The sequence below is a fragment of the Diabrotica undecimpunctata genome, chromosome 3 (assembly GCF_040954645.1).
Source record: "Diabrotica undecimpunctata isolate CICGRU chromosome 3, icDiaUnde3, whole genome shotgun sequence".
In the NCBI taxonomy this organism is placed as follows: domain Eukaryota; kingdom Metazoa; phylum Arthropoda; class Insecta; order Coleoptera; family Chrysomelidae; genus Diabrotica; species Diabrotica undecimpunctata.
Window position 1 is genome coordinate 124,545,580 of NC_092805.1, and position 19,878 is coordinate 124,565,457.

Genomic DNA, 19,878 nt, shown 5'->3' on the forward strand with positions numbered 1-19,878 from the left:
TTCATAATTGTTTAAAAAAAATTGTACAGGTTTTACGTTAAATTTTTTTTACATTAAAAGAAAGCCTTAAAATAGCCAGAAGAGAAGGTAAAAAAAATTATAAATAATGTCGCTATTTGCGTCCATACGAAGCCATGTTAGAGTTGCTTCCTAAGACAAAAAAGATTTATTTTCACGTTCAGAGCGACTGTGAATAGCCGTTCTGAATAGCCCTTTTTGGGCGAAATACTTATAAACGGAAATACAGATGCACTATACGTGAAATCAAATCTTAACTGTCTTTTTCTTTTCATAAACAAAACTTTAGGTAACACAACCACTCATGATGCCAAAGAAAAATATTCGGAAAAGGAAAAATAATATTATCCGGAAAAATAATATAATATTATAATATACAAACATTGATTAAACATAACCAATTTGGGGTTATTCAAAACATAATGATTTATAGTAATAGCGTAATACCTTATATTTTATGTAGTCCAATTATTAAGGATATCTCTATTATTAAAATAGTTTGTTTTGACTCACAAATTTCCGGACCAACTTACTTCTAATCCAAAAATACATATTTTATGAATAAAACCTCAACGTAAAGTAAGCGTTTGAATATTTAATGAACGCCTTTGAGGAAAACTTAGATGCGGACTTGCTGAATTTTTTATCGGCTAATTCGTAACCTAAAAAGATGTTTTACAGCTGTTCTCTGAATATGAATATACATATGTCTTGTTCACGAGTGAAAACTTTGATAAAGACGAAATGAAAAGTTTTAAAAAGTTTTTCACTTCATATGTTTATTTTACCGATATAGCTGTTCGCGTAACTCTTACGGCAATGTAATTTTAATATTCTATAAATCCCATGAGAATTTATATTGCATTACAATAATTTACAAAATACACTGTTACCCTAAGAAGATAAAGATATTTCAAGTTACAAAAATAACACTAAAACGATTTCGAATTAAAAAAATAAATTTTTGATATTATTATTTACGGATCAAGTGTCGTCACACTAACCTTCAAGATCTACGAAAGCCGAATAGGTACATATAGAACTTATATAAATTTAAAATAACAAAATGATTAATAGTTCCATTACGTTGATTTGGTAAGTTAAACGAAATCGACAAATCCCCGTCCTGTCTCGGCGACTACATACATTGAATGTAGCCACCGAGTTTCTTTTACCGTCTGCTGTGTTAAATCGGATACGTCCTTCCGTAGTTATTAATTTCGCGCTTAGAAATGAATGTAACTTCTAACTAATTCCCCCAATCATTGATTTATTATTTACGGATCAAATATCACCGCACTAACCTTCTAAGGTCTACAGAAGAAGAATATGTACTTATACAAATCTAAACTAAATGAAATAAATCAAAAATATATTTTGTTTGTTTAGGTCCAAATAAATGTCTTGAAAAAAATGAATTCTGTTATGTACTACCCGTAGTCATCACATGCCATTTATGATGAAGCAGTATCTCAGAGAATGGTTTTACTTAAATAACTTTTAACACAGTGAATTTTAAACCCAAAAAATTTGTTGATTTAATATAAACCAACTTAAAGTTTTTGAAATCAAGTGTATGAAAGTTCGCCAACGTTAATCTCCTACTTGCCATGATGGTCGCCAACATCCCAAACGGATAGGCATTACAAGAAGAAGAATTTCTCTCTTGTCATAAAAGGCGAATAAAAGGAGAATCAGTCGTTTTCTTGTCCGATCGCGGCCGCTAACTCTTGTGAGGCAAGCACCACGGGACAAGCTAAGGACTGTTAAGAAAAGTGCGCGTCCTTGGGGACCAGAGTTAACACGCTCTGTCCCCACCTGCAATCATCTACTCTAGAGAGAAGCAGTCAATTCCAGCAGCTCTACCATACCCTCTCTCCTTCCCACTTCCTTTATCTGGTTGTATTCCCAAATCTGGCGGAAATAGAAATAGAAGAACCTCTGACTTTCACTGTCAAATCTTCAGTCTACAGCTCTACTCACATCGTCAACCCATAATAAACTTGAGCTAATAATATCTATTAGATATATCTATCCTCCGTTCCAAGTTATTCAGTAACTGGATAACTTGGAAAGTTATAAGTAAGAAAAGGTTATCATTCTTTTTCCTTTCTCTCACTTTACCTACATCCCTTAACACAAAAGGAAAAGGTGTAATTGTGCCATGCCCAGACCTGCATGGCAGTTTTGTGTCTAAATTAAAGGGTTTTAAATGGTCAATAAGGGAACCAGGCCGCATCAAGTAAGCTCACAGGGCTCTGATACAGAGGTCGCAACAAAAAACAAAAGTACAGCCAAAATAACAGAAGACTTGAAGTTCTCTGATTTATTGCCCGCAAGGACGGATAAAAAGTAGACTGTAAAAATTACGTCCATTAAGGAGGTGGAAAATAAAAGAAGAGGGCAAAAAATAAAGGAGGCAAAGCAAGGAAGACGCGTTAAAAAAAATGAGACCATTACCTATATACGCGTTAATGATGAATACAAAATTCCTAATTGTATGTCAAAAAATACGCAATAACCACCTATTAAAATAAACCCTTCAACTTTTATTTGCATATTTCAACTGATTTTAGAGCAATAAATCGTCAGTTTGTAAGAAACTTTTCAGTACCTCGTATATCGGAAACGAAGCATTTACGGACTTATATTTATGTAGAAGATTCTCATTATTTTTTCATGCAGATTTACCCCTTAAAGTTTGTCTCACTTATTTACTAACACTCTATATAAGTGGAATCTCATTATCATCACTGTGTCTCTTTCGATAGATAACTATACAAGAAATCATATAACTTTCTGTTGTATAGTGTCGTACAGTTATCTCTTTTTTACTATTTTTGTAACCGCTCTTATAACATTTTGAATTTTAAGAGAAATAATTAAAATTTTTTGTTGCTTTGCAATATCTGATCTATATTACATTAAAAAAATACTTCTGACAAACCTTTAATTACCTAAATTATTATTACGTTTACTTAAGAAAGTTTAATAATATTTATAAAAATTATTTTTTTTAATATAGCTTATAATATACAAGAGGGTTATAAATACCAATGTAATATAAAGTTTAATTATTTTGATCTTACCTGAAATCTATACAGGGAACTATCATCTTTAACAACAAGGTTCTTGGAATCGCTTATGGGAAAGAAGTATCCGTATTGACATAACTGATTGGCAATATTGAGAGCCTCTGTAAAAATAAGTATCGTAAATAAAATTTATATACAACAAATTGTATATTATATAAATAAATTTAAGTAGCATAAATTTAATATCCCAACATAAACGGTATAAATATACATTTTATATTATTTGTTTCTGAATTCTGTAAGAGTTTATGGACAATATAATTTTTAGCTCAATTTTCACTTTAGATATATTATTAAGTATAATAAATTTATTCAACGTTTGTATTTGAAACAAAGAGAGAGAGAGAGAGAGACAGAAGATATATTTTCTCTCTCGAGAATAAAAATATACCTTTTGTAAACATATTTATTATCCAGATTTAGCCATACAGCTCACACTCCCTCTGAGGAGAAAATTCACTCATCCCAGATACCTACGGTATCAAAAGAATTGAGCTCTGGTGGGACTCTTTCCATGTTATTGAGTCCTAGATGACTTAGTACGTCGGTGTATCTCGCAAAAATTTTCGCACGCATATGGACGTCGAAAGTAGCACAGATTTCTGCATAACCTTATATAGATATTCATTTAGACCCAGCTTTTTTATATTTTCTAGAAGGTTCTTCCGGATAACTTCAGTGGTAGAAAGAATAGTAGGTATCGTATTATTCGTATCCCAGATTTAGCCATACGACTCACACTCCCTTTAAGGCGAAAATTCACAATATTATTTATTAATTTTATTATTTTTTTATTAATATTATTATCATGGTAAATTAAACATATGCGTAAGTTATGTATATTGTCATTTTTAAATACTTATGAATATTGCATTTTAATTTGTATTGTATTAGAATATTGAATTATGTGGCAGTGTATTGTATTGAATTTTTATATTAATTACAAAATTAACAATGAATTTTACTGCAGAGTATGTGTAAACTCCTTTTATACATATATGAAAATAAAAATATATATTTTCATTAAAATATTGATTCCATCCTTCATTTACTTACTATACTCCTATTACACGTCAAATGTTTATATACAGCAAACGATGCACCATATACCTGTATACCTAATTCTTTTTCTATTTCTGCTCTCTCTTACCTATAGCGTTACATAATGTAATGATTGTGCATATTGACTCCCATATAAATTTGTAACGACGAACGCGTGAGAGAAGTATAATTTCTATCGGCGTCCCACTGGACTGCCACGCCCGTTTTTTTTTTAATGAATCAGAAATGCGGAAAGGTATCCACGACTCCCGTCTTATTTACAAAAAATAAAATGCTGACCAATGGACAAGAAAAAAAATTATAACACCGGGGCTCAACGTGTTAAACTAAATTAAAATACTGCAATACACTACGACCAAATCTAAAAAATAGAAAAAACTAAAAACTAAACATAGTGCTTTAATAAAAAAAGCTTTAATGGTAAATTTTTTCTGCAAGCTATTTTTTATCGGGAACAAATAAACCCTGTAATTATTCGAATCTCTAGTAAGATATACGATCTTTTCCACAATTAATTTTGTTAAGTATAACAAAAGGCAGGAAAATAACGAGCGGCGAGTACGTTTTCTGGTCAAGTAATTTAAAACTTTCCACCGCATAAACAATGCAGTGGTAGCTGTGTCACGCGAGAAAGGCTAGATCTTGATAGCTAACCCTATTTTGGAACAATATGTGTGTGTAATGAAGCATGCTTGCAATTAAAATAATTTCAATAAAATGGTACAAAGTGACCGGAATAGATTATGTGTGATAAAAAAGAATAATTTTCTAGATACCTAAAATTTCATAATTGATTCTCTAAAAAAAGACCTATTATTATTATAGTTTATTTAGGTAATAATTGAGTCAAAATCAAGTTTTTTTAATTCCTAACCATTTCAGGTACCTTTGGCTAAAGTGTTTGTAAGAAGCCCAAGTTCTTTTAGGCGCAATATAAATACATTTTAAAAAATTCAAAATTTAATTTATCAAAATATTTTTATTTTGTCAATAGTTTTATTACCTTTGGACGAGTGACAGCCGACAAAATTACGTCTTGTAATGGCGCCTTACCTTGGAATTCGAAAAATTACGTCTAACAGTCAACAATATGGAATCAATATGAACGTAAAAAACTCCAAGCTCATGATAATTAGCAAGAAAAAGTTAACAGAAGGTCAACTCTACGTCAACCAAATCCCAGTAAAAAGATTGACGTACTACAACTAACTCGGCACCATAATAAATGAAGAATAGACCAACAACCGGGGGTAGCGGGTGGGTACTTTTCACGATCCCGGTGGAAACAGACCTACTTCAGGGATTAGCGACCCTGCCCACGCTAGCTCATGATATTCCACCATCCCACACCGTGGAATCTCATGTCCCATAACCTTTATCCTACACCCTCCATATTTATCCCTTCTAGTCCTCAACCCTGGTGAAGGGCAGCAGCGATCACCAGTACCAACGCAAGGCGCAAAAGAAATTATCTTGGACCGGCTTGTTATTGGAATTCCACAGGCATGACTAGGACAGTTTGAATGGCTGTGGTACTGCGGTGTTGAAAGTAACGGGATACCACAACACTACCTTTTCCCCAGGATAACTCATCTCATTATGGCAGAACAAAACAAAACAATGGCCCTCAGTCCCGGGCAGGCCTTAGATGGTCAGAGGGTGCGAAGAATCTCCCGGTGCCAAATAGATGATATCCAACGAATTTCAACATGGAATGTTAATAGTCTTTACGAACCAGGAAAACTACACAACCTTATAAAGGAAATGAATCGGCTAAAAATAAATATAATGGGAGTCAGTGAAGTCCGATGGACTGGATCTGGACAGTTTACGAAAGATAAGATTACTATGTATTACTCGTGTAGTGACCCAACAGATAGACATCACCGACATGGAGTGGCTATTGCTCTTGACAGGAAGATCAGTAAATCGGTGACAGATTTTGTTCCAATTTCCGAACGAGTCATGTTGATCAAAATGACAGGCAAACCAGTAAACATAAATGTGACACAAGCATATGCACCAACAGCAGATAAGTCAGAAGAAGAAATAACTAAGTTCTATAAAGATCTGGAAAAAGCAATAATACTAACAAAGAAAGAGGACATAAACATAATAATGGGCGACTTTAACGCCAAGGTGGGTAAAGGAAGATATGAAGACATAATTGGAGAGTACGGCCTTGGAGTTAGAAATAAAAGAGGCGACCTGCTGTGTGAATTCTGCCAGGAGAACGGTTTTGTCGTCATGAACACATGGTTTCAGCTCCCACCTCGTAAGTTATATACTTGGAAATCACCAGGAGACCGTCCAAATCGAATAATCAGAAACCAAATTGACTACGTTTTAATAAACAGAAGATTTCGTAACGCTATCAAAAGAATCGCAGCATATCCAGGTGCTGATATTGCATCTGATCATAATCCGCTAATAGCAGATGTGAGGTTAAAACTAGCAAAAATTAAGAGAACAAATACAAACACCAGCACGCCTATAAATACAAGAGAACTGATGAGAGACGAAAATCTGAAGAAGAGTTATGCAAATCAAATTAATGAAAGAATGCGAATAATAGAACAAAATGATGATATCGAAGAGATGGTCAATGATATTAAAGAAACGATTCTGGCAGTAAACAGGGAAGTTAAAACACAGATCAGAAAGAGAAAGCATAACGAATGGATGACGGACGAAATTATGGATCTAATGGAAAAGCGAAGGCAACATAAACAACAACGTAATGAAGACAAATACAAACAGATACACAAAGAAATTCGCCAGAAAATTAAGAAAGCAAAAGAACGTTGGATGGTGGAAAGGTGCAACGAAATAGAACAATTGCAGGAAAAAGGAGATAGTTTTGGACTACATAAGAAGATCAAAGAAATATCGAATATACACAAAAGCCACCACAGAACAAGAATACGCAACTACAGAAACGAATACATAGAGTCAGAAGAGGAGATAGCAATGGCGTGGAAAGAATACGCAGAAAGACTTTTTAATGAGGAAAGACCAACACAACCAACGCGCAAACTTCCTTCCGAAAACTTATCAGGGCCATCAATAATGCGAAGTGAAATAGAATATGCAGTTAGAACCACAAAGATGCATAAAGCAACAGGTCCAGATGAAATTAATATAGAAGCAATAAAACTACTAGACGAGGAGAATATCGAAATCTTGGTAAAGCTGTTCAATAGAATTTATGATACTGGTTACATTCCGCGAGAATGGCTGCAGTCATCCTTTGTGATGATCCCAAAAACAGCTAATGCCACAAAATGCAATGAACACCGCTTAATCAGTTTAATGAGTCACTTGCTGAAACTCTTCCTTAGGATATTACACTCAAGAATGTACAAGATACTAGAAGAACTTAGCGGGTCAACACAATTCGGTTTTAAGGGAGGACTAGGAACAAGAGAGGCAATTTTATGTTTGAACACTTTAATACAAAACTGTTTAGATCAACGAAAAGATGTCTACCTCACCTTCATCGACTACGAGAAGGCATTTGACAATGTTAAACATGATATCATGATGGAACTACTACATAGGGCCAACATGGACCAGAAGGAGATCAGAATTATTCAGAATCTATACTGGAACCAAATGGCAAAGGTGAGGATTGATCAAGACCAATATACGGATGAATTTGAAATCCGGAAAGGTGTCCGCCAAGGCTGCATACTCTATCCGATGCTCTTTAATTTATATGTTGAAATATATTTGCGGAAGCATTAGAAGACACGGAATTAGGCATTAAGGTGAACGGCATACCAATTAGCAACCTACGCTATGCGGACGACACAGTGATTATAACTGATAATTTGGAAGATCAGCAGTTATTACTTGATAGGGTGAATAGCATAGGTAAAAAATATGGCCTCAAAATCAACATTTTGAAAACGAAATATATGGTCATTAGCAGAAACCCTCCAGAAAACCCGATAATATGCATAGGTGACGATCGCATAAAACGCGTGAAAACTTTTAAATACCTTGGCACCACAATCAATGACCAATCAGATCCACAACAAGAGATAAAACCCGAATACAAATGGCAAGACAAGCTTTTGTGAAATTCAGACCGCTCCTATGTAATCAAAACCTAAATTTCGAAATACGCTACAGAATGGTCAAGTGCTACATATGGTCCATCTTGCTTTATGGCATGGAAACGTGGACTTTGAAAAAAACATCTATCAACAAACTTGAAGCCTTTGAAATGTGGTCATTGAGAAGAATGATGCGCATACCTTGGGTGGATAGAGTTCGAAACGATGACGTCCTTAAGAGAGCCGGCGTGGAAAGAGAACTCTTTAAATTAATTAAAAAAACGCAAGATTGGTTACCTTGGGCACATATTGAGAGGAGCAAAATATGAAATACCACAGTTAATCCTACAAGGGAAGATCGAAGGTAGGAGAGGAGCTGGCCGCAAACAATTATCCTGGTTAAGGAATATTAAAGAATGGACAGGAATACACAATACAGGCGAGCTGTGTCACGCCGCCAAGAACAGAATTCTAGTCATGAGATAGTCGCCTACGCACTTTGGTGTATGGCATGTTAAGAAGAAGAAGAAGGACCAACAACCAGATGATGAGAGCGCGCATCGGAAAAGCTAGATCTACCGTCAACCGGATAAAGGCCTTTTTTAAGAGCCACAACCTTTCTCTTAGTATAATAGTAAAAATTCTGCGTTGCAATGCTATCTCTATCCGTTTTTATAGTGGTGAAAATGACCTCGAACATAGATATGTGCAGAAGATTGGAAGCATTAGACCAAGTCACAAATAAGGAGGTACTCAGAAAAATGAAGAAGAATCAAGAAATAGGTTCTTCTTCATTCTTCTTTAGGTGCCGTGTCCATATTCAGACGTTTGCATCATCATGTTTACAATTTCCGGAAACCGTTCTCGATGTGCTGCTGCGGAAAATAATACTTCTACTGTGGTACCAACTAAGTAGAAGTACTAACCATCATCAAATTTTGAAAGTTACAATACTTCAGACACATTATGTGAAATGAATCTAGCTATGCCCTCTTACAGGCCATTCTGCAAACAAATATATTTGGAAAGTGAGGTCTTGGAAGAAGAAAATCCTGGGTAAAAAACTTCAGAACCTGGTTCAACACACCTGTACAGCTTTTCAGCACTGCTGCAGATAAAATAAATTTTGTCATGACGATCGCCAACATTCGTCACGTATAGGCATATCTAAAAGAAAAAGCCATATGCAAGATATAATTTCCAGTGAGAGTTATGTTATGTTTGAATTTAAGCTTTTTTTATGATTGCTTTATTGTTGTTCAAAGTATTCACGTTTAAGGTCAATATTCTTTTGAATTTGAACGAACGAACCATTGAACCATTTATGCCAATCTCAAATAGGTAGAAAGGTGGTACACAGTAAGACGCGGTACACAGTAAGAGAACCAATTTAAATTTAAAAGTTTTCTTCCATTTGCTTCGCCAATCTACTTAAGGAGGGCTATTACATCACATATGTCACTACTGTTGTTATTTTTGCAATATGGCGTATAGTGTAAATGTATTTAACTAAAACGTGTTTTGATAGCATAAAGTTACATTTAAACCAATATTCAGAGAAATATTTTGCTGAAACTATAAGCAGTTATTGAGTGATCTCAGCTGAATATTGGCGCATCAGGTGTTGTGAACAAGGTATGTTGTTGTTTATAACTTATAACTTGTTCTACTTTTTCAGAATGGTAAATTTCAAAAAAACCTCCAACAGTACACAGTGAGACAAGCATTACTGGTACATAGTGGGACTGTCTCACTGTGTTCCACAAATGAATATTAATACAATTGCCTAAATATAATGATACTATTTTTGTTGCAGATGCCTAGAAAACTGAATGTTTCACGCAAAATTGGTAAAACGTCTGCTGAACAGATGTACAATGCTGTTAATGCTGTCATTGATAGAATATGTTCATTAAGAGAAGCCACACAACAGTTTGATGTCAAATTTCAAACCCTTCAGAGATATGTGCAGAAGAAAAGATATAATCCTGAAAATTTGCGAATTATTATGCAACCAAATTATTCGATGAACAAAATGTTTACAGATGAACAGGAAGATATTCTGTATAACTACCATAAAACTTGCAGTAATATGGCGTACAACCTAACCACCGTAGCTGTAAGACACATTGCATTTGATGTAGTTAAAGAAAACAAATTGAAGGTACTAAAATCATGGACAGAACGTAGAATGGCCGGTATTAACGGGCTTCGTGCATTTATGAAAAGAAAAAAGTTGAGCATACGATAACCTGAGGCATATAGCTTGGCACGCTTAACTTCTTTCAACCGATACAACGTTCAGCTGTTTTGTGATAATTTTCAAAACATCCTTAACCAATTCCCTATTTTAAAAGGAAAAAGACAGTTAAGATTTGATTTCACGTATAGTGCGTCTGTATATCCGCTTATACGTATTTCACCCTAAAAGGGATCATCAGAGACGGATATTCACAGACACTCTGAACGTCTTCATCAACGTCTGTTTTGCCTTGCAATTCTTAGAAGGCACAGATCAAAGCATAAATTTAAGTTCAAAAAATTAGTTTACGGATGTTTCCTATTTTAATTTAGAGTTCACGTATTTTTAATCTTGATAAGACTAGCACAAAAACTGTCCACGACCCCAAAAAAGTTGTGACTGAAAAAGGCATTAAACAAGTAAATAGCTGCACTAGTGGTGAATATGGTGTACTAGTTACCACCTGTTGTATAATATTCACCCTTAGCACATACTGTCCACCAGTAATGGTGTTTCTACGTAAATTCTTTGAAGGGAATATGTTTAATAGAGCACCTCGTGGTACCTTGGGACTAGCTAACCCTTCGGGCTGGATGACAGCAGAACTTTTTTTACAAGTTTTGGAAGATTTTATCAAATACAGCAGCAGTTCCAAAGCAAATCCATCGCTGCTAATATTTGATAACCACGAGAGCCACGTCACAGTGGAAGTAATCATGAAGGCTCGAGAAGTAGGTGTCCATATTTTGACGTTGCCCCCACATTGTAGCAACAAACTCGAGCCCTTAGATGTGGCTGTCTTTGGGCCTTTCAAGGTATATTATAATGCTGTATGTGAGGCTTGGCTACTAAATCATCCAGAAGAGCCCATCACAATATACAATACCGCTGAGTTGGTTGATATAGTACACGATAAAGCTCTCGTACCTTAAAATATTCGGTCAGGCTTTGAAAAACAGGGATATGTCCCTTCAATTAAAATGTTTTAAGAGATAACGACTTTCTTGGATCGGCAGTGACAAATCATTCTATAGAAATTGTAGAAGAGAAGTCCTTCAGTAACGTCCTTTCAGAACCATCGGCTGTAAACTCTGTTCCTCTAGATCCAAGTCCTGAATCACCCTCTAAAACTACCAAAGAAAATAAAAATTTCATTTCACCAGTTGCTAGGAGGCTAAGGCCAAGGGAAGAAAAGTTAATGAGAAGCCGATAGAGAAGAAGAAAAGTAGGATCCTCACAAGCACGCATGAAAAAAATGCGCCCGAAGCAAAACGGAACCAGTTGGTTTCTTCGACAATGAAACAGAACAACACGAATTACACGTGTTGTAGATATTGAGAGTTCTTCGGTTGAAAGTGAACCAGTTTTTAATTTGGGAGATAGTGATAATAACGATGATTCATGGATAAGACCAGTGGATGATGAGCCATTTGACTGCAATCGTGACTCTGCAGAGGGTGACTATGTTTTAGTGAGATTCAAATAAAAGTCCAAAAATATATTTCACGTGGAACTTGTTGTATCGTGCAACAATTCAGAAGTAGAGGTCAATTTTATGCGCAAAAAAAATAGGTGCCTCGTGTTTTGTATTTCCCACTGTTCATGATATTGCTTTTGTGGAGATTAGATTTGTTCTTACAAATCCAACGCCATTTCGCAATAACAAGAGGCTGACAGCATCTTACAATATATTTGAAATAAATTTTGGTCATCTATTGTTCGTTATGTTCGCTAATTAGCTTTAATTTCAGATATCAGCTCTTATGTTTTTTGGGAAATAAACAAGTATTTTACGAAGTTATATTGACTATTTTTTTATTTTTATTATCGAACTGTGGAATATATCATGTGTCTCGCCGTGTACTAGTAACATATCTCAATGTGTACCAGGGGTGGTACACACTGAGACATGTGCAAGGTTGTTTTTAAAGTTACATAACTTTTTTGAAATAAAACTACAGGTCTTTATATTTGTGGCAGTGATACATAAAATACCAAAAATCATTATGGCTAAAGCTGTCAGTTCTTATCGATGATTAAAAAAATTTATATCGCCAATACCACTGTGTAGCACCTTCCCCTATCTTAGAAATAAGATTTTTGTATGCTTCGACCGTCTCATCTAGCGTCTTACCTCGTTTTTGTTTTTAAGTAGTTTGTTTTTTATTTTCGGAAATGCAAAGAAATTGCGGTGCCAAATCAGAACTATAAGCCATATAAGAGTTGGCTTTATCCTGATGCAATAGGTTGCGATAATTACGGTTGTTTTTGCAGGGTTCATCCATCACCTCTGGCAAAGAAATAGTTGTATACCATTCCGCATTGACATTTTTAGCAGTTCATTGAAATTGAATATCTTTTAGGCCTTTGATTTTCTTAGAGGAAGGTACATTTCTTAAATGACGCAATTCATGTTTTGGAAGGGTAAGTACAAGCTTAACTTCAAGTTTGTGGAGCCGCCACCCTTGTCCCTGGTCAACTTGGAAATTAGTAATCTGACAGACAAGTTCTATTAGATATTATTTGTAGCTTATTAAATTGTCTTCAAATTTGTTCGTATTAAAATCCGTAAACTAATTTTCGAAACCAAATGCAATTTGTAGAAATGTGGAATGCAATTTTTAGATTCCCCATGTCTCTATTAACATCTTTATCAACGTCTGTTTTACCTTGCAATTTTTAGAAGGCACAGATAAAAGCAAAAATCTGAATTTGGTTTCGAAAATTAGTTTACGGATTTTAATATCAGATGTCGCTATTTGCGTCTATACGAAGCCATGTTAGAGTTGCTTCCTAAGACAGAAAAGATTTATTTTCACGTTCAGAGCAGCTGTGAATAACCGTCTCTAAAGAGCCCTATTAGGGCGAAATACGTATAAGGCGAATACACAGACGCACTGTACGTGAAATCAAATCTTAACTGTCTTTTTTCTTTTATTCGTATTTCTTTTTACCGTAACTGGAAATTAAAAAAGTTATTAACAATAATAAGTAAAAATGTTTAAACAAATTTTCTGTTGGGTCTTATAACTTTTATTTTGGTGATTTTACAACAAAATGACATCAAAGCAAAAGTTTAGAAACTTTTTCAAAAAATAATTTTCACTACAAATTTGTTTAATTTAATAAAGAAATGCATAATGTAAAAACAGCGATAAGAGAAAATGGCTTCTCAACATATACTATAGCAAATGCTCATAATGCTCAAGAAAGAATTAAGGACCCAACAGAAGATGCAAAACCGATTGCAAAAGCCATTCCACCATATCTAAACCGTACAACAGAGAAAATAGGGAGCGTGCTAAGCAAACACAAAATGGAAACGATATTTAATACCGACAGAAAAATCTCAACTATTTTACCATCCATTAAAATAATGATTTTTATCAAAACCAAAAGTATTCAACGCGGGATCAAACGCGGAAAACCACAAATAGTATATATATAATATATACATATATATATATACATATATATATATATATATATATATATATATATATATATATATATATATATATATATATATATATATTTGGCAGTATAACTTTTTTTACTAGTTGCTTTACAATAATATTATAAAAGTTTTTTAAAAAACAATTTCCTAATTTTGTGGGTGTTAAAGAGCTCCGAATTTGAATGGGTTCCTAATTAAGCGCAAGAATAGGATAAAACCAAACCATTAGACCTAGCTATTATATATTTTTTTATTCATATCATTTTAAATTAATTTATCATTTTTCTTAACATTCCTATGTTTCATAATAATTTATTATCGACCCTTTCCCCCACCACAAAACTTACCCCACCTCGTGCATCGTACGTAAAAGCACCAACCGACAGAGATAAAGTTTAATAAGAGCGCCGTACCAAAATTATCTCAAGAAAAATTTCTTGGTAATGAAACGAACAAACCAAACTTAAAACCTTCTTAAAACTGCTCTATCAGAAGTAGGTTTTAGTGTCGACCAGAATCTAATGTAGATACAGTCATCATCCATTCTGCGCTTGCTTCATTCCAATCTTATGATTCTGTGACTGTCATAGTAAAGGACATTAAGATCATTTTCTTGTTTATGGCATTAGGAAGAAAGCAGTCCAATGTTGTGTGTCCAAAGTGTCCAGTTTTTTTAACCTTTTAAAAGGGTGTCTCATCAATTATACTGTCTTGCAAGTTATATATATGATTATATCATTGTAAAGAATTTGCAGTTTAACCATACTTGTTCAGGATGCGACACAACATCATTAATGTTAAATAATTTACAAAATTGTCAAACTCAAATTCATGAAAATTTTACAGAAATATCATGAGTTAGCTAGGGGAACAGCATTATTTCTCAGTGAGAAAGCCGTGCCATCTTTGCCCACACGGACGAACGTTTTTTCATCTCGTTGTATGGTGGAAATATAGACGATTCTCTGACAGCATAAGATACAAACGATTTGCCAAGACCGTAAGCATAAAGAACTTATTATTGCTTCCACCAACGACAGATACATCTCGTTTTCACAGTCTTGGAGTTTGTCACCAGGAAACACTGAGATCCTATAGATTGGGGATCGAAAAGGCATTAAAAATTTTAAATACCAATCAAAGCTTTCAAATATCCAGCACCCCTCAAATTTCTGAAACTAAGTTTTGAAGAAACCTGCAGCGGCGTTTATCATGAAAATATTAAAATTATTAATCGGAAAATTTTGAAGATTTCGAACATTAATTACCCATAATGACGCTAATTTTAACTCTCGTTCTTTCGCAAACATTCGCCTTCGATACTGAATTAAATCTTGAATCGCAGTTTGGACCAGCAAAGAAAATGAAAAAACATTACCGGAAAAACAACTTTTTAAATCTATAATTATGCTTATTATTAAGCTTAATGGGGATACCATTTAAAAATCGCGCCTCCAGATTCTAGTTCATACTTCGCCGGAAAAAAGGTTGATAATAAAATAATCTAATAATAACATATGAATGTTATTTTTAATATATAATAAAATAAATATATTTAATAATCGTATTCTTACGATTATTCAAGAACCTGATCAACTTATAAAACCGGGTGCTATAAAACCCAGAGAAATTATTGAAACTAAACAAATTTCTAGTGAAAATTATTCGTTGAAAAACGTTCTATATTACTCAAATGTCTTTTTAATGTAAAACTAATAGAAAAAAAAGTATGAGGCTCAAAAGAAAATTTGTTTAAAAATTTTTAGTTATTTTTATTTATAACTTTTTTACTTTTTAATTTAACGATCAAAACCCTTAACACCTCTTTTTACAAGATGGCGGTCGAGGGACAAGGGTGGCGACCCTACAAACTTATACTTAATTATCAAAAAACCTCATTAAACAAAATTTTAACGAAGAAATTAAGATTTTTTAAAATTTATATTTGTTAAATGTTTGGTTTTATTAAAATATTAAACAATTCAGTAATAAGCAGACATACAATTTTATTAACCCACATACAGTAATAACGTGCTAAACGAAGTATTCACTTCTGTCAGCACTCCCCAAGTGCCACGCATGTTTTTTTTCTTTTCGGGCTTATAGATTCGGGCTTCTAGGTCTAGATTGTCAAATTTGAAAACGAATAATTGTAGTCTTACGTTTTTCATTGGGGTATTATTTCTGCATATTTATGGAACATGGATAGTGTTTTTAGTTAAAATGATACATAGTATTATAAAATGTTTCCCATTTAAAATTAGAGCCATAGTCTAACTCAGTAGAATTCATGAAACTTAAAAAACTAAAAGATTACTAAGTTGTAAATTTTAAAAACTATTTTTAAAGCAATTTAAATATTTATGAACACTCACCAGATTCTTCGATTCCTAGGCGCTCCATTAGCCATTCAATTAAGTCATACCCTAAAAGTAATTTCGGTTAATAAAATTGATTATTTAAAAATGATTATTAAAGTCTTATTAACAATATACACTGTGTGCCAGCCAAATGGAATAAATTAGCTAATAAATAAATTAGGGAGTATTCAACAAAAAACGGTCGAACAGGTCGATTAGTATTTATAGTTGGGCATTTTTTTCCATAAATTTTTTTTATACGGGGTGTATCAGATAACGGTGGCCAATACCAACTTGCTTATTTTAAATCGAACACCCTATATAATAATTAATTTTTAGATTCCTCAAATCATTTTAGACATTTTTTGAATACAATGTCCTATACCTTTCTTTAACTGTTTTGGAAATATTAAGTAAAATGCAAAAATTGACATTTAGAAAAGAAAATTATCTATTTGTCGAAAGTCGCTACAGCATATACAAAACCTTCTAAATAATACAAATCTAAACAATATTGTTAATGTAGGAGATGTTTAAAATGCTCCCCATGAACGTCTTGGCAACACCCTAACCTTGAATAGAAATTTCTTCTAACGTTACTTAACATCTCAGATGTGATCGATTTAATCGCAAGCGTTATTCGTCTTCATAAGTTATCTAAGTCAGTGTGTTTATTTTTGTATACAATAGTTTTCACATATCTTCATAAAAAAAGTCTAATCGCGTCAAATCGGAGGATCGTGGTGGCCATTACATCGATCCTCGCCTCCCTATCCACCGATTTGCAAATTTTTGGTTGAGGTACTGCCGGACGTGGATCTGGTAGTGTAATTGCTGGAACTTGTGGTTTCATGGACCAGGATACAAGTTGGCCAACGTTGCCACTATTTTACAGCAATGCTAAACAATTGTCGCCATTCAAATTGCCATCTATGAAAAAGGGACCTATGATCTGATCTTTAATAATTCCTGCCTACACGTTAACCTTCTCAGGGCATTGAGTATTGCCTTCTCTCATCCAGTGAGGATTTTCTCTGGACCAATAGCGGCAATTTTGCCGATTAGCATGACCGTGAAGAGTAAAGGTGCACTCACCAGAAAACAAAACATGTTCTGATTGGACCACATTTCTGTCTAACATTGCCATCATTTGTTCACAAAAATACGTTCCTGTCAAAATCATCTTCCATGAGCTCCTGAGTGTGTATAATTTTGTAGGTATGCATTTTGTTTTCTTGTAATATTCGAATAACCGATGAATAGCTAATATAGAGTACAAGGGCTGCTTTTTGAACAGATGTATGTGGGTGTTCCTCAAACTCAAGCATAACAGCCAATTTGGTATCTTAACTTATTGCACTGACAGCTTCTTTTTTTACCTTCGTGACATGGCCCAGCTCGTGGAATTGCTTCTCTATTTTACTAATTGTCCCTTGAGATATGTGCGTCAAATCAGGAAATGCTTCGTGAAATAAACGAGCTACTTATATTTTTTTCGAATACTCCGTCATTTATTTATTAGATAATTTATTCCATTTAGCAGACACACAGTGTATATAAAGATTAAATATGAAATAAATATCTATCAAAAATAAACACGGGAAATAATTATTAAAAGTCGACCGTGGTCCCTTATTACTGCCATACAATATCTAGATATAGTTTCCAATTGTTCACATTATTTTCAAATAAACTGTGTAGAAGTATTTACCTCGTAACTATTGACGTCGAACTCGATCGTAAGTTTCTATTAGTTTGTTAACAAAGTTTCGTATCAACATACATTTTAACGTTGTTATTTTAGCCATTAGAATATTAATTTACAGCATAATATTGTTTGCAGTTTTCATTGGCTTATAAATGGTTGCCCGGAGAACATTTTCACCTCATAACAACTTTAGTATTTTACGTTCAGGTAACTATCCAAGTAGTAGATAGTTAACTGAACGTAATTTAAAAAATTTTTATGTCATTTTTAGTTTAATAATGTTACGAAAGTTCCGTAGGATTTTTCCCACTTGCCCTGACGAAAAAGAGAATGTAACCAATAAAGTAAGTCTCCCGGTAACCAAAGATAAACAAGAAGAAGAAAGTGATCAGACTTCTCTGGAAAATCTTAAAAAAAACAAAAGAAAGACAATGAGTTAAAAATCATGGCCTAAAAATGGAAAAAGACACATTTGGCAGGAAATAACCAAATACAGTAGAAATATAAAGGCGTACTAGGCTTAATGGGAATCTCTGTATCTTTACAATGGTCTATTATATCGGAAGTGAAAAAGTTCCAATGGAGTCCGTAAGTTCAACAAGTAGTACTGCCAAAATCAAACAATAAAAGTATGTTGCAAGAACTTCATAGTAGACTTTCTCAAGACCATTTTGAAGGACACTGGCCGGACTTCTAGACAGATTTAGCTGGATCAATTGTGGCTGTAATTTAGAAGATTGGTGTAAGAAATATGATTTATGTAATGCTAGTAAAGACCCTAGAACAAGAAGACGTGGTAAAATGACACAACATCTTTCCGGAGAGTCTTTTAAACGACTTACAGTGTATATTCTCGGTCAACTTCCGATGACATAGAGAGAAAACAAGTACTTAATGGTTAAAATGGATTATTTTTTAATATGGCCTGAAATCGTACCCCTTTCTATCAAGAAGCGACTACAGAAGCAAAAGCATTGATAACACAATGTGACACATGTAACAAGGCATAGAGTTGCTTAAGATATACATTCTGATCAAGGACAAAATTTGAATTAGAATTATGGCAAGAATTATTAAAAATATTGGGTATTAAGAAAACACGCACTAATCTCTCCATACACAATCAGACGGAGTGGTCGAAAGACAGAATATAATTGTTTGCTAATCCCTTTCAATGTTTGTCGTTGATATTTTAAAATATAGGGATACTTTAATTCATCTATTCCTGTTAGCCTATAGAAGTTCTGAACATAAAGCAACTAATTGTTATTTATCGATGATGAAAGCATTACCGGAAGAAAAATGAAGCATACTCAAGATTTCATTTTCGGAAGATTGCCTGCCTGCGAAGAAAAACATTCATACCTGACGTACATTGAAAATAAAAAAAAAATTGAAAAAAGTCTACGAATTTGCTCGGAGATATTGAGGTGAAGCCTCAAAGGCTAGGCTGAATATACAATTGTACTGGTACAACTTTCGAAAGAGGTGGCCCAGTATGGTTATACATTCCCACACGTAAGAAAGGACTTTGTCCGAAACTCCAACACAACTGGGAAGACTCGTATACCGTGTTGTAGAAAATAAACAATTTAAATGGACAACAACAATTTAAATAAACAAAAAAAACCTAAGGTAGTTCGTATTAAGAGACTAGTTCCATACCATGGAACTGGTCCATCCTGTTGCCTTCAAGGCAGATCTCTGGTAGTCCAGTTATTCGAGGGTAATAACTATGAAGGAAGAAGCAGTGTTATGAGAGTATCGTAAGGTTTATCCCACATGGAATAAGTCCTTTATCCTATATCTATTAATACATGTATAGAAATTTATTCCAGAAAATCTTTAGGTGCCTGTGGATAAGCCAAATGCAAT

The 19,878-nt window shown here is 33.9% G+C and overlaps 1 protein-coding gene across 3 annotated transcripts in view; it reads right to left on the reverse strand.

The window, feature by feature from the left end:
• LOC140437361 (regulator of G-protein signaling 11) overlaps positions 1–19,878 on the reverse strand; it is a 367,203-nt gene that overhangs the window by 194,043 nt on the left and 153,282 nt on the right. For all 3 annotated transcript variants that reach the window (XM_072526845.1, XM_072526846.1, XM_072526844.1), the window contains exons 4-5: positions 16,311–16,361; positions 3,108–3,214 (exon numbers count right to left, since the gene is read on the reverse strand). In XM_072526845.1, coding sequence (XP_072382946.1) covers positions 3,108–3,214; positions 16,311–16,361 — 158 coding nt within the window. The remainder of the gene's footprint in view (positions 1–3,107; positions 3,215–16,310; positions 16,362–19,878) is intronic.